Source organism: Saccostrea echinata, unplaced genomic scaffold, assembly GCF_033153115.1.
Source record: "Saccostrea echinata isolate AGI-Se365-2 ecotype Australia unplaced genomic scaffold, CSIRO_AGI_Sech_v1 ptg000054l, whole genome shotgun sequence".
Taxonomy (NCBI): Eukaryota; Metazoa; Mollusca; class Bivalvia; order Ostreida; family Ostreidae; genus Saccostrea; species Saccostrea echinata.
Genome location: NW_026889803.1, coordinates 31283504 through 31307134, shown reverse-complemented (window position 1 = coordinate 31307134; position 23631 = coordinate 31283504). Strand labels below are relative to the sequence as shown.

General features: G+C 32.6%; 2 protein-coding genes and 2 long non-coding RNA genes across 4 annotated transcripts; 1 reads left to right on the top strand and 3 right to left on the bottom strand.

The window, feature by feature from the left end:
- Positions 1-1559: 1559 nt before the first annotated feature.
- On the bottom strand, positions 1560-2234 carry LOC133205761 (uncharacterized). The gene is made up of 2 exons (XR_009723654.1): positions 2106-2234; positions 1560-1945 (listed from the first exon to the last, which is right to left on the bottom strand). It is a non-coding gene; the product is annotated as an uncharacterized LOC133205761 (long non-coding RNA).
- Positions 2235-2700: 466 nt separating this feature from the next.
- Positions 2701-7957, bottom strand: LOC133205760 (uncharacterized). Its single transcript, XR_009723653.1, has 4 exons — positions 7809-7957; positions 7573-7683; positions 5689-5783; positions 2701-2788 (listed from the first exon to the last, which is right to left on the bottom strand). It is a non-coding gene; the product is annotated as an uncharacterized LOC133205760 (long non-coding RNA).
- Positions 7958-12721: 4764 nt separating this feature from the next.
- Positions 12722-16526, bottom strand: LOC133205305 (ER membrane protein complex subunit 4-like). Its single transcript, XM_061341085.1, has 5 exons — positions 16446-16526; positions 15899-16022; positions 15420-15573; positions 14930-15087; positions 12722-13164 (listed from the first exon to the last, which is right to left on the bottom strand). The coding sequence occupies exons 1-5, from the start codon at positions 16499-16501 to the stop codon at positions 13129-13131; spliced, it is 528 nt and encodes a 175-aa protein (XP_061197069.1). The 5' UTR covers positions 16502-16526; the 3' UTR covers positions 12722-13128.
- A 227-nt stretch (positions 16527-16753) lies between these two features.
- On the top strand, positions 16754-23412 carry LOC133206311 (uncharacterized). Its single transcript, XM_061342268.1, has 8 exons — positions 16754-16823; positions 19263-19657; positions 19995-20064; positions 20563-20720; positions 20941-21069; positions 21913-22025; positions 22285-22317; positions 22545-23412. The coding sequence occupies exons 2-8, from the start codon at positions 19285-19287 to the stop codon at positions 22596-22598; spliced, it is 930 nt and encodes a 309-aa protein (XP_061198252.1). The 5' UTR covers positions 16754-16823; positions 19263-19284; the 3' UTR covers positions 22599-23412.
- The last annotated feature ends 219 nt before the right edge of the window (positions 23413-23631 follow it).

The following is a 23631-nucleotide window of genomic DNA, read 5'->3' as shown; positions in this document are numbered from 1 at the left end:
CCAAGATTAGCCAACATACTTAAACATAAAGGGAAAATTAAATCGTTTTTATTCTAAAATCGTCTGTATTCAAAAGGTACGCTTATCTACAGATTGGTTTCATAAATTTAAAGCATTGATTTAGCTTACAATATGGTATAATTTGGAGTATTGGACAGGTATACATGAGATTGGGATATTGAATGCGATGTCATTGAACATGTTGAAAGCAAATAAAAAAATAGATGTACCCAAATGCATCGACCATGGGAATACAAAGTTGAATACCACGTCGATAACATATGATCTTTGTAGAAAACACATTTTTTTTAATTTAATTACTACAATAAATAAAAATGGTCAGCTCAAAATTGGTCATTCTGTAGGCTACCCTGTCTATTCAGAAATAAAAATGGTCACATACACTCAAAAAATAATTATTTTTTATTCTACAAAGAAGAAGGCATTTTTTTCATTTACACATACAAACTGTATTAACTGCTAAGTTTCATGACCACCCCCCCCCCCACCCCCCTTTTCCAATACTTCTACAATTATGAGACAGACTTTTTTTTTCTTGAAATAGGCATTTTTCTCCATTTGTCATAACATATTACAGGGCTGCACAAGGTACTGAAAAAGAGACAGCGCTTTGAGTGAATGTGTTATCCATGTATCTGCAAATGAAGCAGATACCCCAGTTATTATACTCATGGAGAGTGTAACAACTTCCAACTTGTTAATGACGGAACTCCATTTAAATCAGGTACAAGTTAAAGTTTAGGCTGCACAATTCTTTATTACAATATTCAAAACTTGATACTTCAGGATCAAGTTCACACAAGCTCACATTCCATGGTTACTTACAACACCATTATGCTAGATAAATTTGTTATACACTTTCATGTTAAATAGTCAAATTTGATTGGTTTAAAAAACATTTCTTAACAAGTACTATTACCATACTGCATGCCAGACATTACATCCCAATGGTTGAAAATGCATGACTACGGGTAACAGTATATACAGTAATAAAAAATGTTAACTGTGCAGAATGTTTGCACGTTCGTTTCACCTTGTTGTTTTCTTTAAAATGCATTCTATAACAAGAAAAATATTACCTGTTTATTTTGGGTGATGTGAAATTCTTACCCCTTAAAAACCATTGCTGACCGAGGCGAGGTAAGCGATGGTTTTTGTGGTATAACAATTTCACGTTATCCTACTAAACATGTAATATTTTCATGTTATATGTACTTCTATTTGTAAATGTTAATGACTGTGAAAAACATAAATATTTATAAATTAGTAAAATCAATTTAATACACTATGAATACACAAAAGGACAAATTTATACATAATTCTCTATGATTTGGTTAATTAGTTTATATAAAGGATGTAAATGGACATGACATATCATTGTTAATATTCAAGAAAGTGTTCACTGTTTTTCTTGTAGATGCTCCTTTCCATCTGATGTTTTCCACGTTTTTGTGAAAAGTTTTCTTAAAAATGGCACCATTCAACTACAAATACTATGCCAGTGGAACTGTGATATCAATCAACTGCTTATGACACTATTAATTGGCAGAGAATTTATTTTTTTTTATTTGGGACAAGCAATCTGTTTCAAACATTTTATACCTGCAAATTGGTACATGTACTTCATGAAATGCTTGAAGGATGCTAAAGGCTACTGAAATTCCAAGCCAGATGAAATTCAAAAGGATTGATACAAAAGTCATTTGAAGTTTTCTATTCTTAGTGATGAGTGTTTTTCAGGATGCCCTCTGATATCATAGGTACAACTGGTCACTGTCCTTTGTTAGTTACACATGCAGACAACTTATTAAGGCAGTGATATAAGTAGCTCGAAGTGATGCTTTATTGTTTTCCTCAGATTTATAACCTGGATTGATCTCTGATACAGTAATTTAAAGCCATGTCTTTTCACTGTCACAAAGTACTGAAATAAAAATAATTTTGATTAAAGTATTTCTTTTAATTTACATCATTAAATTTTTAAGCTACAGAAATTCAAATTAATTACCTATTAGTAAATAGAAATCTTTAATTGATTAGCAAGCCTTTGCATTGTCAGATCCTTTTCTGAAAGGGCCATTTACCTTTAACAATGTCAGGACAGGTGAGGCAACTGGCTGGTCTTCATGCTGGAAGTGTGTGTTAACTCTGTAATCTTTTTAAACAAAACCATCCAGTGATGTCCTAAGATTGCCAGATGAGCAGACATATACCTGTATTTAAGAAAGATTCTGTAACATGACATAGAATTTTTGCACAGCTTGACGCACAACTGATGGTATCTTAGGTGCCTGCAAAATAATAAATCTGGCACATATTTATTTATTTGATACAAATCAGAACAAAATTTGTCCTTTTACAGAACAAATTATTTTCATTTTAAAGAAAAGAGAAATGCATACGTACTGTTTTAATACATATAACCTGTATTATTGGATATTTTCACCCCATTCTAATTTTTAAAATATTCACTCTTTCACCCTTGAAAACAATTTTGCCCTTTTAAAATTTGATCAGACACATTTGTGTGTAAAAGATATATGCTGCCTTCTTCGAATTTGTCCCGTTTTAAATTCACCTACTTGTAAGGAGGGCAGAATGAGAAAAATAAAACTTAACTGGGGCAAAAAATTTCCAGAACAAAGTATCATTACTTGCCTGCCTGTTGTACTATAACTCCTCCAACCTTACAATATTCTATAATCATTGCTTTCATGCGATAGCCCCCAGTGGATTGATGGTCTCTTTTCCAAATTATATGCACTTTCTAAAAAGAATGAATTTGTCAATTTATAAAATTTAGTATTACAAGTTAATAAAGACAGTAAAACAATGTTAACAACATTTATATGCAAATGAACCTCTGTACAAATCACTTATAAATGATTGACAACTTGTATGGAATATATCGAATACCCTTAATTTTGACATTTGGAAACCCAGCATTAAGGCCAAACAAAAAATATGTGTGGTTCTGGTTACACCTCCAAAAAAAATAGGGAAGGTGGGTAGGGATTTTTTTTTTTTTTTTTTTTTTTTTTAACAAAATGATTTTCTAAATTTTTCCAAATAATACCTATTTCTTTTCGTTAGCATAAGTGAACTATTTTATGTGTAGAGTGTTAGATATGTTTTCTCTTAAGCATATGGATTAGATATGTGCTTTAATGTGTGAATAAAATGTCTTGGGTATTTAAACAGTTGTTTGATGATTCTATTCATTCGAGTTCATACTCATCCAGAAAATACAATGTTTGAAGAAAATCAGCATGAGCAAATTGAATTATTTAACTGTTATTTGGATATTATATTTTCTTTTTTTAGAATGTTAAGTTTTTACGAAGATGATAAGTGCTGTCCTTGTTTTTAAAGGATGATATTAATTTCAGAATTGTATATTATAAGTAAAATTAATGGATATCTTAAGCATTATACATTAAATCTTAAATATAGATCATGATTTCTCCATCGGAATCTGCTGCGGAAGTCTTTATACAGGTATATAAAATCTAAAATTGTATATTATAGAATGCGAAAAAACAGAAATATTTTGTGAAGAGCTGAGTATATAAATCATAACTAATAAATGTTTTGTTTATTTTGAATTCAGTCTTTTCCAACTATGGTTCAGAAAAGAAATGTTTTATTTGTGGATGAACAGAGTGAAGGAGAAAATAAGTGGCATTTCGATGTGGCGTGAAATATACTAGTCAACATTGGTAGGGGGCACCCTAGTTATGAATATGAAACAAATATTTTTAAATCAACAAGATGTGTTTGTGAAACACTGATGCCCCCGTATGGCATCTTATGGCGAAGGTTAAAGTTTCTCAAATGCAAGTCAAAATCCAGGCCAAAAGATAAAAAATGTTAAATTTGAAAGCCCTAGCTGCAACTGTTCAAAAGTTATGGCAAAGGTTAAAGTTTTTTAAAAGTAAGTAAAACATCACGGTCAAGGTCAAAGTTGTTGGTATCCAAAGAAAGGTCTTGTTACAAGGATTACATATGTGAAGTATGAAAGCCCTAGCTCCAACCGTTCAAAAGTTATGGCCAAGGTTAAAGTTTTTCAAAAGTAGGTCAAACTCTAAGGTCAAGGTCAAAAGGTCATAGTTGTTGGTATTCAAAGAAAGGCCTTGTCACAAAGAATACACATGTGAAGTTCGAAACCCCAAGCACCAACTGTTCAGAAGTTATGGTCAAGGTTAAAGTCTCATAAATTTTTGCAAAAGTGGGTCAAACTCCAACGTCAAGGTCAAAAGGTCAAATATGATGGTACCCAAAGAAAGGTCTTGTCACAAAGAATACACATGTGAAATATGAAAGTCATAGCTCCAACCAATCAAAAGTTATGGGCAAGGTTAAAATTGACAACAGACAGATAGACAAACAGATAAACAGACAAACAGATAAACAGACAAACAGACAGACAGGACAAAAACAATATACCCTCGGGATCTTTCAATCCAGGGGCATAAAAATAATGAAAACACAATCTTTTCTTTTTGTAAAAAATAAAGTCCAAGGTGAACATCCTTTTGTTTAAAATCAGTGTTTATAAATGAAATTAATTACTTTTATCCAGAATAGTTCTTATTTTACTTAATAATAAATTTTGAACGATAAACTTTTAAGAGCTGTCAGAGGAAAAGAATGTGACACCTATACTTTGTACAGTAATGTTTAAAACAAAATAAATCACCTAAGCAAGATGACATAGAATGATTCAAATTCGTCAGAATTACAAATATTTAATATTATTAAAATTTTAAATCCTTTCATGAAACCTTTTTGCCTCATTGAAGACTTCATACTTCCAAGCTCATTTCTCATATATATTGGTGTTTTGCAAGTTGACTTTATTCAGGTGAAATCAGCAGTCTTCTTTTTCACGTTTCCTCATGAACTGTTTTTTTTTTCTACTTTCGGTTTAAAAGAAACGATCCTGATATAAATTATTTAATAATTTACAAGTTAATCTATCTTACACATTGGGCTAATTCTTGCGTAATCAATGCAATCAAATAAATGTTTTCTCATGTTATCTTCCCTCTAACTCCAAAAAACGTTACCTGGCCAGCTGTCTGTGTGCTTTCAAGCGAGAATTGATTTCCTATCCTGACTTCACACCTTTGCGTGCATTAATAATAAAGGGACTAATCAGCATGCACTTGTTATAAACCAGCTGTAAACAGAGCAACTAACTGAATCTCGCCACTCTTGGGCATATTTATTTAATTTTGGCAACCAAAAAACAAACAAACAAAGACATGGCGCTGGAAAAAGGTATTCTGCTGCGCCATGCTAGCTTGCTTTAGATTTAACACCATCAAACACTTGCACTACGTGTTGAAACGATTTTTGCATGGAGGTCGCCATTGCTGTAACTAAAACTAATACCGAAGTGGATGATGGAAATCACGGAAAATTCCGGAAAATAAATATGAAAATTGCCAGAAAAAAGTTAAGGGTCAGGGATCTAAAATAGGGACGGTCGGGTAACGGGAACCACACATATTTTTTTATTTGGCCTAATAATATTCCATACATGATTGAGCTGTCACCTGATGAACCTTTAATTCTTTTCTATTTTTTATATGCTTTATATGTATATGAATTATAAGAGTAAATGTAAGTCCAAAAACTTATTTTGTGACATCAATTTCATACCTGTATTTGAGTTGCCTTTTTGAGGATATACCAGGTAGATTATTCAAAGTCGATGTACATGTAGTCTTACATGCTGCAGTTCTCTTGTACTTTAGCTATAAAATAAATTTTAATGTATACAATTGTGTAAGATGAAAGAATATTTCAAACACTGAAACAGACTGAAACCTTAACAGACCAAAACTTTAACCAAAATATCCTCTATAACATGCTCTCTAAACTGAAGAGTATGGTCATATAATTGCAGTCATATGAATTTTGTTCAATGATAAATGCAGAGAGAATTTGCAGAATACATAAAGAAAGTCTTATTGTTGGGAAATAAGCAGGTCCAGTACAATCTCTTAATTTAGCTATATAGCTTGAAATAGCTATATAGCTTTATTAAGCTATTCAAAATAGCTTAATTTAGCTATTTATATGCAGTTTTTCACAAAAATTATTTTGGTAAGAAATAGACAAAAAGTTGCATGTATTTGACCATTCATATATGTGCTATGGGCTATCGAAACAACAAGCAAAATCAAAGATATCTCCAACTTTGCAACTTTTGAATACTTTTAAGCAAAAGATAAATTTCTATTATTTGAGTAACTGTCCACTACCTTGTGTGCATTGAGGCATGGATAAGTATGATTGCTTCTCATTGTACTGAATTATTACCAATCAATTATCTTCTTGACCATAATTGGCCTCCTTTATAATTTCATTGAAGAAGTAACTGTATCAATTGCGCACGTAGCCTAAAAACTTTTAGAACTTTGAGTACAAAGTCTCTTTTGTTTCTATTTTCCTAATTATCTCCCCTTGTTTAAGGGTCACAACCCTAGTTTTAGTATAAACGGAAGCCCTTGGCCCAAGGATACCCTGTGACAAATTTGACAATAATTGGCCAAAGGGTTCTTGAGTTATGGCCCATATTCTAAAAAGTTTACGCACACCGCACAAATGGCCATAGCATTAGCTCTTTGGGCCTTTGGCTCAGAAGAGCTAAAAATGAACCTCTTACATTGATTTTTGGTTGATATTTTTTACAGTTTTTTTATGAACAATGTACAGTATTTTCACCCAAATTCCAGTATTTTGAGGACTGCTGTACAGTATTTGGGCCTAAAAATTATTACATGAATGCAAGGAGATTTTAATGAGTGAGTTTTATAATGCATCAATTTCAGATGAGTTCAAGGTTGAGTATCATCACTGCACCAAGGTGCGACTTTTTGTGCATGCTGAGAAAAGTACACATTTAAGAAAAACTGATATAAAATAGCTAAATTAAGCTATTCTGAATATAGTTAGAATAATCTAACTGTGTCTCGGGACAAGCCCTCACCACAGTTAGAATACGTCCCATATACTTGCAATGTAGCAAATCGGAGTGGATCCACTCCGAAATAATTTTGAAGAATACAAAAGGAGTACGTTGCATTGAAAATAACTACCAAATTAAATCATAACAAACATTTTTGAGATTGTATATGCCTTTTAACCTACAAATTAATCCATATATATACGAAAATTCAACTCATTTTCTCAACGTTTTTTCCTCGCTTCAAATTTAACGCCATGTTGACATTCGGAACTCTCTGGATTCTTCATACAAAATGCAGAGAATTCGAGTTATCGCCCATGTTTATTTTGCTACATTGCAAATACACGGAACAAATTCTATCGTTAAACCGGGTCCGTAGGACAATATCATTTTAACGATAGAACGTTCTATCTATTCTGAATAGCTTAATAAAGCTATATAGCTAAATCAAAAGATTGTACTGGACCTGATAAGTGCTTTAAAACATTGAATACTTATAAAACTAGACCCACCGACATGCAACAGCTTAATTTCTGTTGATAAATGAAGCGTATTCTGAACAAATTATTTACCCAAACAAAGGTGATGCTGTCACAAGATGACGTTCGTACCCATCTGACACTTACACTACTCCTCCTTAATCAGCTGGTAATAACATCATTATCCTCGAATTCAAGAAAAATCTGTTAATAAATTAGTTGTAATGATGATAACAAAACTATTCTAATCAGATACAAATGTATAATATAAGACTTCTATTTCACCCAAGAATACCCAAGAAGCAGGTGACATTCTCTGACTTGTTTACCTGTACTTCGATCGAAATTCTCCTCCTACTTGCTCGCACCCAAGCTTTTATGACACTCAATTTATCCATCGTAAGTCAGAGAACCCTTCGGCTTTGTACAACTGCTTAAACTTTCCTTATACGCTTTGTGTAAACCATAAACATGCATAACCCAATACACGTCTTGCATCTCCATGTGTGAGGTACCCGGAAGTTAATATTATCGAAAAATCTCGTGAGTCACGTGACGAGACTTACAGACCCTAATGCAGCCCGAATTTGCTTGGTTCCAATGAAAATGTAGATAATCTTGAGGAAGGGAGCATTCATTATTTATTGTTGTAAGAAATGCAAATAGGTGATATCACCTATTCGAATTGGTGATATCACCTATTCAAATTGAATAGGTGATATCACTTATTCGAATAGGTGATATCACTTATTCGAATAGGTGATATCACCTATTCGAATAAGTGATATCACCTATTCGAATAAGTGATATCACCAATTCGAATAAGTGATATCACCTATTCGAATAGGTGATATCACCTATTCAATTTGAATAGGTGATATCACTTATTCGAATAGGTGATATCACCTATTCGAATAGGTGATATCACCTATTCGAATAGGTGATATCACTTTTTGGCAGTAAATACCAAAACGGCGCCTCATATTATCTTTAAAAACCATGGAATACTCGGGATGAAACTTATTGTTAGTGATATAGCGGATGTTTAAGTAAGTGGTATTATTTGGACTTCTCCATTTTTATGCCCCCGTATCGAAGATTCGGGGGTATATAGTTTTTTGCCCTGTCCGTCCGTTTATCTGTCTATTTGTCCGCAAAAACTTTAACATTGCCCATAACCATTGATTGTTGGAGCTATGGCTTTCATATTTCACACATATGTATTTCTTGTGACACGACCTTTCTTTGGGTACCATCATATTTGACCTTTTGACCTTGGAGTTTGACCCAGTTTTGCAAAATTTTACCCAACTTTAACCTTGGCCATAACTTTTGAACAGTTGGTGCTAGGGCTTTCATACTTCACATGTGCAATCCTCGTGACAAGACTTCCTTTGGATACCAACAACTTTTACCCGTTGACCTTGACCTAGGAGTTTGACCTACATTTGAAAAACTTTAACCTTGGCCATAACTTTTGAACAGTTGGTGCTAGGGCTTTCATACTTTACATATGCAATCCTTGTGACAAGACCTTACCTTGGATACCAACAACTTTGACCTTTTGATATTGACCTTGGAGTTTGACCTTCTTTTGGAAAACTTTAACCTTGGCCATAACTTTTGAACGGTTGGTGCTACGGCTCTCATACTTCATATATGTAATCCTTGTGACAAGACCTTACTTTGGATACCAACAATTTTGACCTTGACCTTGGAGTTTGACCTACTTTTGATAAACTTTAAACTTGGTCATATCTTTTGAACGTTTGGTGCTAGGGCTTTCATATTTCACATGTGTATTTCCTGTGAGAAGGCCTTTCCTTGGGCAACATTTATTTTGACCATTTGACCTTGACCTTGATGTTTGACTTACCTTTGAAATTTTTTTTAACCTTTTCCATATCTTTTTAATGGTTGTGTTAGGGCTTTCATATTTCACAGGTATATTCCTCGGGACAAGAACTTACTTTGGGTACCAACATATTTGATTTGCATTTGAAAAAGTTTAACCTTTGCTATAAGTTGCCATACGGGGGCATCAGTGTTTCACAAACACATCTTGTTTTAGGAATATAAAAATACTGCATGTTATACACTCCAAAAATAATTTATCTGTGTTATACTAGAATAAATATGATACAACAAACATTGAAAATATGTGTTTTAATCTTCATTAAAAGAAAATAGATTTCGCTAAACAAAATGTAATGTCTTTTCAATCATTGAACAAAAAGGGACTAAAAAGTAACGTACATTTTAATTCACGAAAAACCTGTTTTGATTCAGAAAAATGCATGCAAATTAAATTTTAAAAACACTTATTCACTTACTTTCATACCAATTTAGTGTAATTCATACAAATTATTTTATTGACGCAAATAACACATAAGTTAGTGTTGAAATATATTATGCAGGTGTCAATAAATAATTTTGAAGTCATTTTATTGTGAAAAGGGCAATTTTGTACCATTAAAAAATATTTTTGGATTTTGTGAGAAAATTTTCCGTAAATAAACATAATAATGATGAGAAACAATCATAAAAAGAATATTGATTTCTACTGAATCGTCAAAAACAGGTCAATTTCCTACACTGTGATAGTCATATCCTTTGGAAATGTACGTTATCAACAAATTATTCCATTTCTTTTTTTTTTTAATTCAATGCATATCTAAAATGCCATTTGTACCAAATTATACAATAAACGTTCTTCCTCACTTCTGAAAACTTTTGGTTCTTGAAAGCTACTTTACAGTCTGTAAAATTGTTAAATGCAGTCGCTAGAAATGTCCGTTACATTTCACAAATCCAAGTCACTGCTGAATATGCTTATAAATACATTCTTTTAAGTATTTTCCTGTAGTCTTTCTGAATTTCAGCTGGTGATTTTGCCATTTGGTGTAAATATAAGTGAAATGAAATTAAATAATATGATGAGAAATGTTTGTTACCACATTTCATAAATGTTCGTTACTTATGAATATTGGACAATAATTTTGAAAATATTAAATTTTGGTACTAAAACATTCGTGATAAACATGATTATAAATGTGTACATACTTTCTGTACAGTAAATGGATTGACAAAATGCCGTTTTGTCAAAATTTCAATAGATCAAGAATAACATTCAAAAACACTATATATGACATCTTTTAAACACTGTGTATACTATTGTTATTGTTTTAAATACATAAACGAATCAACTTATCATACATGTGGCACATTGTTTCTAATCCAATTAACTTCATAACAGGATAACTAAAAAAATATTTAAAAAAAAAATACGATACGCTATCGAAAATGAAATGTTTGTTACCATCTGTAACAAACATGTTTGTTTATTTTGAGCATTACTATAAATATATGTAGCACACACATTGATGAAAAATTGTAAGCAGTAGCCTAGTCTATAAATTTATTCATTCTCAGTTGCGTGTTTATAAATATCTTAATTAGGGATGGGTATCGGCAAAAATTTCGTATCGTGATATATCACGATTTTTTCCCACAAATATCACGATAAATCGTGATATTTTTACACACAATTTTTACTACAATTTCAAATGAATTTCCAAAATATTTCTTAAAAATATGCTATAAAAACATAACTTTACTTTTTAAATTTTTATTAATTTAATATAAAGCTTGTTTGGATGCCGTTGTTTAACTGTTTTCAACATTTTTTTACACTTCCTGTAATTGTCATTCCATAGTTTGAACAAATAAATGAAAAATTTCCGGAATTTATAGTTATGTACCAAATACCGGTATTTTAGTCTCCGTATCACGATACGCATCACGCAATAAAAAATCGCGATATACCGGTATACCGATAAAATCGCACATCCCTAATCATAATATTGTTCATAAATCACGGTAAAAGTCAGTGTATTGACCAACCTTGTCTTCAGCATGAATTATTTAAGAAATTGAATGTCTGAATGTTTCACGTTCAACACCGACATTCAAATATAATGGTGGGTTGTAACTTCTATCCTAAAATGTGTTTTCTCGCCGTTTAAAGTGACTGAATTTAAAACTATGTAACGGACATTTCAGTAACAAACATTTCGATCAAACAAGCACATACCACAGAATAGTGTTCGAATGAAAGTAGGATTGCTGATAGAAATGTTGTTTTTCTTTGCGACACACATTAGTTTTGTAATGAAATCACCAGCCGATGTGAAGATAGTACGTTAAATTGCATGAATACGGTAACGAACATTTCATTGTTATTTCATCGCAGAAAGAAGGCAAAAGTTACAGAATTAATAAAGTTTTTGGGTCAACTTCATAACTGTGGTTTGCTTGGATGTAACTCTCAGGCTACAACAATTAGGAACATTGACAAAATATGGCCACTCTTAAAACTGTTCCTACAACAGGCCCGTAGGAAGCAAGCCATACATTTTCAGTTGAGGGGGGCACTATCAACTACCAAAAATTTCTTGACAAGCAAAATTAAAAAAAAAAGAAAAAAGAAAAAAAAAAAGGTCATCAGACGTTTTTATTGAGGGGGCACAAGCATATAGTATCTATGTTTTCTATAGTACTCTATATTGGAGGGGCACTGCCCCCCTCCCCCCCCCCCCCCGTTTCCTACGGCCATGTACAAACAAAACTTTGTCTTTAGTAGAGATCGAGTCTTACGATGAGCCTGGTGGATTGAATCCATGCATAGGATGTGCCTTATGAAAGAAAGCAGTAGACAGCTTCAAGTATGCTTCTTGGTACCGACCTTCATCCACTTACAAGAAGGGTTTTACTTTTCAAAAATAATATTGTACATGACTCAATATTTCCTGCATTTTTATTTACATTGCTTTCATGGTAAAATAACTATGAAAGTGAAAGTGCCTTAAATAGTACACTGTAGTTCAATAATCTAATCAAATAAAAAATAGCTTTGTTATGTAAATGAGAAAAAAAAATCAAATTGGAGCACCAACAGTTTGCTTTCTGAAAATTCCTATGTGTTAGTAATGCAATCAGCTTTGCACAATTAACACCGAGCAACATAAAGCCTCGTTACATCAAAGATTTCTTCACCTGTTTTCTGATGTTTTGCAGATATTTTATAAAGCATTGATTTTGTTTAAGCGACTCAAACCTTTCATAAACTAAAATCTCATCTGTTTTCCATTCATTTCTAAATTTGCAGATTTTTGTCTCCTTACCCTCGAACTCTGATTGGCATTTTTACAGTTTCTTTACCATGCATCGAAAAAAGTGAAAATAAAGCATTTGACAGTGTTTTTTTTGTTTTGTTTTTCTTTTCTTTTTAACATAATACTTAAAATGTACAAGAAAATATTATATTGAAAAATGAGTTTCCTCATGTACTATTAATGACATAGTATTTTCCGTTTTATTGCACTCAATTTTCTGATTTCTTGACATCAAAAACGAAAATGCATATTTTACACACTCTAGACAATAATTTTCATTCCTCATGACATAAATAAGTTCAATATACACAAATTCAAACAACAATTTTCTTGGCCAGTATTTTTCTTCAATATTTATAATATTATAATTTTACATTATATTTTACAACATTATTCTTGGGTAGTATTTTCTTCTCAAGTATTTTACACCATTCTTGACAACAGTAGTCCTTGGGAAACATTTAATTTCTTTCTCTTATAAAACGAATCCTCCTCCACTCCACTCCATTCTCTGAAATGAGAAATCTTTAAATAACTTTGATGATACAGTAAATGAATGTGTATTAATAATCCTTCTACATTACATGAGGCTCGTAAAGCCGCTGCTTTAATCTAGTGTCTTTGGTGCTTAGTGAATGAGAGTCAATGTCTTCCCCTGCATAGGGCAACTGTTCATTGGAGTTACCTCCCAGAACAAACAGATACCCATTTCAGATGGGTGTACTGAGACAATGCAATCCACCCAGCTAAATGTGTATATGTGATAAAGAAATAATCACCTGTAAATCACTTTTTATTAGTGAGAACTTTATTTTCATGTAATTACGCCAGTCTGTCTGCTCACCAAAATTTTATTTTCACATATATTTATAATGTTAAGGATTATATACAACAATAACCACAGATCGCAAAATTTTTTTCTTGCTTATGAATATCAAATAACTATTTCGCATAAATAAATGCTTGTTTGTGTGTCTTTTCTTAATACAAAAAAGATACAAGTTATTTAATTAATAACCGTTATGGCAAAGATTATAACATCTCAAAACTACATCAATGCACGTGTCAAATATGAATGCCCTATCTTCGCTACTTCAAAAGATAGCAACACTGATGAAATGCTTGAAAATTAGGTCAAACTTGAGGTCACAGGGACAAATATCATAGAACATTTGGAAACATTTTGATTTTTGATTCACTTGTCAAATACGAATGCCCCATCATATGTCATTCAACAGTTATCCCCAAAGTTAAAAATTTTGAAAATTAGGTCAAACATGGAGGTCAAAGTCAAGGGGACAAAAATCATAGCACGCTGGGAAACGTTTTGTCACAGGTAATACACATGTCAAATATGAAAGCCCAATCAAAAGTTATACGCAAAGTTAAAATTTTTGAAAAGTAGGTCAAACTTCAAGGTCAAAGTCATGGGGTCAAAAAAAATAAAACATATGGAAATGTTTTGTCAAAGGTAATGTACATGTTAAATATGAAAGCCCTATCTTTTCTCGTTCAAATCTTATGACCAATGTATAGTATTGTTAAAATTTTTGAAAAGTAGGTCAAACCTCAAGGTCAAGGGGTCAAAAATCATAGTACATGTATATTTCATAAAGTCTTGTCACATGTAATGTACATGTCAAATATGAAAGCCCTACCTCTTCTTAATCAAAAGTTATAAGCAAAGATAAATTTTTTGAAAAGTAGGTGAAACTTCAAGGTCAAGGATCAAAAACCACAGTATATTTGGAAAGGTTTTCTCACAGGTAATGTATATTTTTAATAAGCCCTATCTTTTCTCATCCAAATTTTATGACCAATTTAAAGTAAGGGTTATTTTTTTGAAAAGTAGGTCAAACTTCAAGGTCAAAGTCACAGGGTCAAAAATCATAGCATGTTCAGAAATGTCTTTCACAGGTAATGCACAGGTCAAATATGAAAGCCCTATCTTTTTTCCAATCAAAAGTTATAAGCAAAGATAAAACTTTTGAAAAGTAGGTCAAACTTCCAAGGTCATGGGGTCAAAAACAATAATACATTTGGAAAGGTCTTGTCACAGGTAATGTACAGGTCAAATATGAAAGCCCTATCTCTACTCATTCAAAAGTTATAACCAAGGTCAAAGTTTATTTGATAGACTGACAGATGGACAGACTGACAGATAGACAGACAGACAGACGAATCAGGTATAATGCCCCCTTGCTTTCCCGAAAGCAGGGGACAATATCCTACATGAAAAGTAACATATGTTACATAATATGTATCTTAATCTTTACCTTTTGAGGATCCATGAAAGCTAGCCAATCAGAGGCATGAGTGGGGAGGAGTCCCATTGTCTGACATTTATATGTTGCTAAAGCCACACAGACAATGTTTCCAAATATGTAAATAAATTTCTGTATATAGGCTTGTGATCCTTCTATCATAACAAATGCTGAAAGAGAATGGTATACGTGACCTTAAATTTCACTCTGTAGTTAAATTTTATCTTTTCATTGATTTGTACCTATGCTTACTTAGAAATCAAAATTTTCATCAGGTTTATAATGCTTTGGGGGCATTTTCTTTTCTTATTTACAAGTACAGTGTATTTCCTTTGTTTATGCTGATATTATCATTTGCATCTCAATAAATAATAGTATCTCTTGATGGCTGACAATAAACCAAGCACCGAGAGTGTGATTTTGAAAAAGGCAACATTCCTCTGAAATGGTCATTAAAAAACAAACTTATTGGTACTTTGTTATTTCACACTTTGTGACTTACTGTTCTGTATGGAAATGAAGGCTTGTATGGGTTTGAAGAACATCATGCCAACCATCATTATGGGAAAAATTGAGATTGAATTCCCAGCCATCCACATGATGAAGAAATTCATAGGAATTTGTTTTAATGGTCCGAGGGCTATATCCCATGATCTCTGTAAAAATATTTCAAAAGGGGATATGTAAACAAGCCAATGAAAAATCCAATACAATATCGACCTGTGGGCTAAAGTGTGATATGGAAGAGTGTATATCATCTCCATATATTTCCTGTCAGATATGTTAAGTGTACAACTAGTCAACTACATCTAATACAGTTGACTTTTGGTATCTTGAACACCAACATCTCGAATACCATGTAGATGTTGAAGTGATTTGGAAGTCCCAATCACATTATTATTAAAGTATTTTACCCTCGATATCTCAAATCTTTTTCTCAGTCCCATCAATTTCGCAATCACAAGGTTTAACTGTACTTGCCTTATCTATAATTTTCTGGTCTGTGTCTTTGCCACTTTGTTCAGCTAAAGTCCCGATACTCTCTGTATATCCAACTGGGGGTTTTATTTCGGAGACCAGAACAGCTTGTCTCTCAGATTTTGATCTATGAATTGAAAATTAGGAATACTGATATTTTATATATATATATATATATATATATATATATATATATATATATATATATATATATATATATATAATTATTCAATTTTATGACTCTTTCACGTCTTTAACAGAAATCAACTGACCGAAATATTACATCGGAAAGATCATGTAATATACTTTTTTGTAAATTTACAATATATCAAGTTTACACACACATCTCATTATCATAGTTCCCTCTCAATTTGCAAATGATGAAAAATAATACAGAAGCAATTTATCAAGGATGAATCTGATAAACAATTTCGGAGAAAATCAACGTTTTCTGTTGTAAAGTAATTATGCATAAAATGAAGAATATCTAAAATAATAAAAAAAAAAAACCACACACACACAAGCAGTTGTATAAAATAAGTAACTGCACCTTCCATGTCCGGTAAAATCAATTGACCACTTATGAAGCCTTCTCTTAGAAGACATGATTTCTCTCTTCAGAGTAGTCTTCTCTCATGAAAAAAATTGTAATGTCGAACCCGATTTTGTTGCTGTTGTTTTTTGATTTTAAAAATAATTTATTTGATGGATCATTGTGAATTTTTAAGCCTCTTTAGACTACCAATTAAGGAAAATTTTAAAAAACACGATTCTTATTTGCTATACTTCATTATTAATTAAAAATTTTAACCTGCTACTAGGACAAACCAGTCTTTAGAGAAACCGGAAATTTATCGGTCTCCATTTCCCCGCGAGAAAAATGGAGTAGAATGCTGCACTAAATTTTGTTGTGAAAAAAGCAATTAAGGTTTGTTTACAGCTCAAGAAATGTTAAAGTAACGATGTTTTACTAAGATAATGATCATTTGTAAAAACCAATTATGCAACTATGTGCTGTTGCGAACATTTTGAGATCGCGCTATTCTCAAAAGCCATGCGCATGATCAAATATACAAATTTAAAAACATCACATTTTCAAACCTGTGCTTTCAATTATTTCACATGTTTCTCAGTTTCTGTGTATATATTGATTTCATATTGGATTTGGATTTCTATGAAGTACAAGTAAAGAAACCGATACGATTATGTTGACCGCGTTTCCTCTGCTGCGTTTTGTTGGGTGTATCATGTTTGACGATCTGATCAAAGAATCATGAACTGATTTATTATTAAGTGTAAACAATACAGTTTAAAGCTTTTTTTATGTTTTCAAGGGCGAGACTAGCAAGCCAGTAAAACTTGTACGTCAGTAGCAGGTCCAGCACAATGTTAAGCTGTATAGCTTGAATTAGCTATTTGGCTTTATTTAGCTATTCAGAATGGTTTGATTTACCTATTTTATCACTCTTTTATTTTATATGCATTATTTTTTCAGTATGTTCACAGGGTTTTTTCTTCTTATATAACTGGTACAGGTAGCCTAGATATGGTACCATACCCAATGCCAAAAAATAGTAATTTTTCTCAATTTTGAGACTAAAAATTTCCAATTCAACAACTGTTAAAGAACAAAGTGCAATGACATTGTAAACGCTGTACAAATTGACTAAATTTTTCGCTTCTTCTTAAATCGAAAGTAGACATCCCTTCGTAAAATGTCAAGGCGCATGTTGTAACAGTGTTCCAGCTAGGATCTGAAAATGGAGGGGTGCAAGAGAAGGGCACTTTTTTGCAACTTACCGCTTAGGATATATATTTGTTTCTTCCTCTTTATCAATCATTTTCTTTTGTCTTTGTTGTTGTGACAGAAAATTCCCCTCTTTTCCATCAGTGTCTATTTTGACACTATTTTCCCAACTGAATCGATACTGGACCCATTCCCAATTGGTAGAAAAAAACTGCTGGTTCAAAAAGTCGCACATTGATGCAGTTATCAGTGATTTTTCTACATTTTTTAAAAGTGGCCTGGGCCTTTACAATTGGGAAAAATCATCGACATTTGTGTCAAATTGGGAAAAATCTATATGATTGAAATTAATCTTAATTGACAGGTAAAATAAAATATAAAAGTAAATGTAACATCATTTATTCAGTATATTTACTACAAAATTACAAATTAGACACAGTTCTACATTTTTAACTTTCTTTTTTTTTTTACAAATCTTTGAAAGTTGTCATTAATTATTTTCATTCCTTCTTTTTTTTGTGGGGGGGGGGGGGGGGGGGCGTAATGGTAGACGTAAGAGAAAATCCGTCTCATAATAGCCATTGAAGATGGAATAATCTGACAAGATTTTTAACAAATCATTTTTTCTTAACTAATCGTTGAAGCTTTCTAAATTACCCTAATCAGATTGCTGCTATTTCCTTGCAATATTAGTTGCATCTGCTGGGTGTAGAAACAATTTGATTTTCCTGGAATCACGGATGCTTATTGTAGAACTACTAGTACTTGGATTTACAAATTTCTCCAGTTCACATGCATCTTACACTTTCTAAAGATGTATTTGCACACAAGATGTTTTTTCTATGATTTGTAAATGCACAAAATAATCCGCTGTTCTTCACTATTATTTTAAGAGTCTGAATGACCGAGAACAATAGCGTTCCATTTTAGATAAGTCGTACATAAAAAAAATCAATATAACAAGGACAACAACGGTTTTATTTTGGGAAAAAAAGCAACTGATATTGGGAAAAAATCGGTAATTTTTGAATGGGGAAAGGGCAGATATTCGGACCTAAATTGGGTGTAGAAAAATCACTGGTTATAGTATTCAACTTTGAACTTTTCTGAAACATTGCATGTGAAAATTGCTAATCAAATTGCATCTCCTGGAGAGACTTAAAACTCGAAAGTCCTAAAAATTTTGGGGCTATTTAAAGCAATTGAGTTTGACTACAGAGTTAATTCTTGAATGAAATTATAAAGGATGTCAATTCTGGTCAACAAGATAATTGACTGGTAATAATTTAGCACAACATGAAACAGTCATACTTATGTATGCCTCAGTGTGCACAACATGGTGTACAGCTGCCCAAATAATGGCAATACAACTTTTGCTTAAAAGTATTCAAAAACTGCAGTGTTAGAACTATCTTTGATTTGAGTTGCTTTTTTAATAGTACGTATATGAGACAGTAGTCAAATACTTGAGACATTTTGTCTGTTTCTTACAAAAACATTTTTGTGAAAAACTGCATATAAAAAGTTTTATCAAGCTATTCTGAGTAATTCTTGCTAAATCAAGAGATTGTGTTGGACCCATGTAGAATACTTTCAATGCCAGTCCTTTTTTTTGTGCAGAAAAAATTAAAAACTTTGAAATATGATGCCAAGAATGATGCGTCCACGACCACCAGCCCCAAGGCATGGAGGACCTGGTCCATTGGGCCCAGGACACAGAGCTCCCAGAGGAATGGCTCCTCAAATGAGTACACAAAGTTATAATTCTGGGCCAGCTGCCAATGTAGGAAGTGTGACAAATGACCCCAATACAGCCAGGTCCCGAGTGTTTGTGGGAAATCTAAATACTATTGCTCTTTCAAAGGAAGATGTAGAAGGGATCTTTAGTCGTTATGGGATTGTCACAGGACTGTCCATGCATAAGGGATATGCCTTTGTTCAATACAGCAATCAGCTGGATGCCAGACGAGCCTGTGGTGCTGAGGATGGAATGACTTATGCAGGGCAAGCTCTAGGTTTGTGCTATTTGACAATTATTTTCATGCTTTGTTATCTTGTATGTGAGTACAGTTGAACTTGGGTATCTTGAAAACCGATTTCTCAAATATCATGGATATCTCAAAGTGATTTGGAAGTCCCAGTCACTTTTTCTCTATGTACTAATCTCTGTACTCTCTTTTTCTCTGTACTAACCTTGATATCTTGAATCCTTGGATATCTTGAACTTTCTTCTCGGTACCATGGAGTTTGAGTTAAAGAGGTTTGACTGTACTTGTATCCATTGATATTCTTCAAGAGCTTGAACTTTTTTGATCTGTACTCTTATTTTGTGATATGATAAAACTTTTATAGATATCAATATTGCCTCTGAGCCAAAGCACAGACCAAATCAAAAGACTACGTCAACTGCACAGACTTCCAGGTATAGTACCATGGTACCTTTACATAAATATCTCCAACATTCAAATGTTTGCATAGAATTAATATGGGTTAAAGTTAGCATAGTGGTGTATTAAAATATAGTGAAACTATCAAATCCAGCATGCTCCGGGACACAAGATTTGTGTCAAAACTAGACAGGATATTGGATTTTACAGTGTAAAAAACATTGAAAGTAGAATGGTGGTAATGAAAATAAAGGGTGGAATTCTCAGTAAAACAGGTTGCACCACTGTCAGATTAGACAGTCTTTACAGTATTAACCTGTAAACTGTGCTTTTTATGATATTGCGTAACTGCATGTTGCAGTGCATATCATGATTTGCATGTAATTTAATATAAGAATTTCAGTATAGTCCATTTCATATTCACTTGTTATAAGTTGGAATCCTCTTGTAAGTATGTTAAGTGAAATAAGATTAGACATATGTTTAAAAAAAAAAAGGAATTATCATTCCAAAAACTAACTTTGTATGCCTAGTGGTGCATCACGTCTCCTCAACACACAAAGTGGACCTCCAGCAAAGAAGATGAGGACAGACTCTGGAACTGGAGGCATCAAGAGAACATTGGTCAATCTTACCTCTGGAAATAGTTCTACCGCTCCAGCCAGCAAAACTATTACTCAGCTGGCACAGGGTAAACCTCAATATTTTCATTTGCAATCTTATGTTGGAAAGAGTTGGCCACTTTAGAGAGATTAGATATACAGATTAATGACAGTTGGGGCTTGAAATAAGTTTCATTGAATTAGTAAAGGAAACATTTATTTAGCAATGTAAAGATCTGTAGATTTTATATTTTTATATTTTAAAAGCTTCACAGATATTTCACTCCATTATGCATATTAATTTTCCAGCTGCCAAAGATGTTTTGATTTGTGGTGTATGTAAGACATCATTCAGCAGTCTTCATAGCTTAGCACAACACAAGAAGACACCTTGTCGACTGAAGATCTCTTGTCAGTGCCAGAGCACCCCTCCTCCAGGTAGGTTTACTGATCAGATTAATTTACCTATTCTGTGATATGGCCACCAAAATCAATTCTCAGGTTTTAAGATGCAACACTTGCAGACAACCATCTGTAAACTTTAACATTTTCAACTTCTTCTCAAAGACCACTGGGCCAATTTCAACCAAACTTGTCAAATAGCATCCTGGATAATAAGAATTTTAAATTGATTCAAATGAAGTACCCTGTCCTCTCTCTCGAGGAAATTAGAATTATTGAAAATTTCATAGTATAAGTATCTTCTAAAAATCTTCTCAAGAACCATTAGGCCAGAAATTATGAAACATACATGAAAGCTTCATTACGTAGTGTATATTCAAGTTTTTTTCAAATCATAACCCCAGGGGTAGTGGGGCCACAATGGGCAATTCAAGTTTTACATAGCAATATGTAGGAAAAATCTTTAAAAATCTTCTCAAGAAAAGAAAAACCATGATTATTCATATGGAAGCTTCCTCGGGTAGTGTAGATTCAAGTTCAAATCATGACCCTGGAGGGTAGGATGGGGCCCATTGGGTGATCAAAGTAAATATGGAAAAAATCATGATGAGAAACAGCAGGGCCATAGTGATTCGGGTGAGTATTGTGGCCCATGGGCCTAGGGGGTGTCAAAAAAAATTGGTCACATTCTGCACTCCTTAGATAATTTTTTAATGGATTATCCCATATTTTATAAATAATTGTTTTCATAGTTTCATATCAATTTTAACTGACCAATGATTCAATTTGTGATGCAGTGTAAAGAACCATTATTTTACATTGTGTAAGGAGCAATAAATATGAATGTCTTGCTTAATGGCAATTTTTTCTTTGATCCAGAGTCCCCCGAGCCTTCCCAGCTGGCGTGTGCAACATGTAATGCCGAATTTGCAGCTGCATGGGAGCTCTGCCAGCATGCACAGCAAGAACATAACCTCAGCATATACAAAGTGGTAAAAATTTTCACACTTTTCCTTTCAGAGTTCTCAAAAGAACTTATTTGAGTTGAGTACTGGTCTCCATTGTTTTTTGACCAACACTATCAGTGTCTTCCATTTTGTACTTATCGGGTAGATCAAATGGTGCAAATATGACAACCCTTAATAATATGATGTTATTATTAAGATATAACATGATATTAATTTTTTTGGTCTCAGTTTAATTTATTCAACTCTACTGACAAATATTTTATAAAGTAAGATTATTTTTAAGGAGGAAGAAACAGTAGAGGTTACAGTTAAAGAGGTAAACCTTTAAACTGTATTTATGCTAATCTACTTTAGATTTATATTTTGCTTGGCATTATGTTATACATAAAAACAGTGAAATAAAATAATCAAAATAGTGTATTAATTAGTCTTACAAGATTTTATTACTGTGTAATTGGTCAGTTTTATAAACTGCATGATTTAAGAAATCTTAGACCCCCCTCCCCCCAAAAAAATAATGACATGTGTTGCTTCATTTGACAGGAGGTTGTACTGGTGGATGGTGAGAGTAATGAAGTCAGTGAAAATGGTCAGTAACAGTAATTATCAGGAAGCTACAACTTTTACAACTGGGGAGTGGATCCAATGGACAGAATGGGGCATGTGACGACACACACTTTTCATTTAACCCTCACCTGTAACATATTTTCCCATAAATGGATAATGACAATGTATAAACATTTTTCCTCATTGTATTTTCTTGTTTCTTTGCATATGAACTGTTTTTATCATTCATTTAAATGACCATGCTATCAGTGACTCATTAATTTGTACAGAACTGGAGTGTATAACATGCTCACGTTTCTTTGCATTCATTGAAAATTTTTAAAAGATGGAATTGTTTTGTGTATTGCGTCTTTATGTGAATCAGCATGTTCATGATCTGGATTTTACTAAGGAATCATTCTTGTTAAGTTCATTTTGTTTTCAGAGTTGTAAATCTGATTTGTTCAAGAAGGCTTACCATTAGATTATTTGTTATTCTAAAATATGGTGTTCATATCATGAAGTGTGGTGATGATCTTCGTAATCGATGTATTGCAATTTGAAAATTTTCATGTTCCCTCGACTACCATATGTGGGTAGTTGGAGTATCAATTCATTGTAGATCTTCCTGTATACTTAGTATTTGAAAAAAAAAAATAACCCAGCCAACTACAATAGAAGAACTTATTGTTCTTTTGTTTTTTTCTTTTTCTTTTTTTTCCCCCAAGAAACTTGACATTGCAGGAGTATTATGATTTTTATTGAAAGAACAATTGAAAGTAATTTTGATTTCTATGAATTTCATTTTCAGACATGTTTTTGAGTTTTGTTCAATATAAATTGAATTTGGATTGTACTTGTAATTTTTTGACAATAAATATGGGCTGGTATTTTTCTTTTTTGCATTTTTCTTCTAACATATGTTAAAAGAGAACTGTTTTGAATGATGTTAGTTTATCCTTTGATTTTTTTTTTTTTTTTTTTTTGAATAGAGAAGCACCCATTTGTTTAATTTTTTTAGGGGTGGGGAGTTGGGTGGAGGGGATGTACACATGAATTTGAAATATTGTCATTTAAGTTTTGG

Coding starts and splice junctions, on each gene's coding strand:
- LOC133205305 (XM_061341085.1), bottom strand. CDS start 16,501: ATGTCTTCTAAGAGAAGGCTTCATAAGTGGTCAATTGATTTTACCGGA. Junction 15,574..15,898: donor ACCAGAAAATTATAGATAAG/GCAAGTACAGTT, acceptor ATATTTTTACAG/AGATCATGGGATATAGCCCT. Junction 13,165..14,929: donor CTTTCATGGATCCTCAAAAG/GTAAAGATTAAG, acceptor TTCTCATTTCAG/AGAATGGAGTGGAGTGGAGG.
- LOC133206311 (XM_061342268.1), top strand. CDS start 19,285: ATGATGCCAAGAATGATGCGTCCACGACCACCAGCCCCAAGGCATGGA. Junction 20,721..20,940: donor TATTACTCAGCTGGCACAGG/GTAAACCTCAAT, acceptor TTAATTTTCCAG/CTGCCAAAGATGTTTTGATT. Junction 22,318..22,544: donor TAGAGGTTACAGTTAAAGAG/GTAAACCTTTAA, acceptor TTCATTTGACAG/GAGGTTGTACTGGTGGATGG.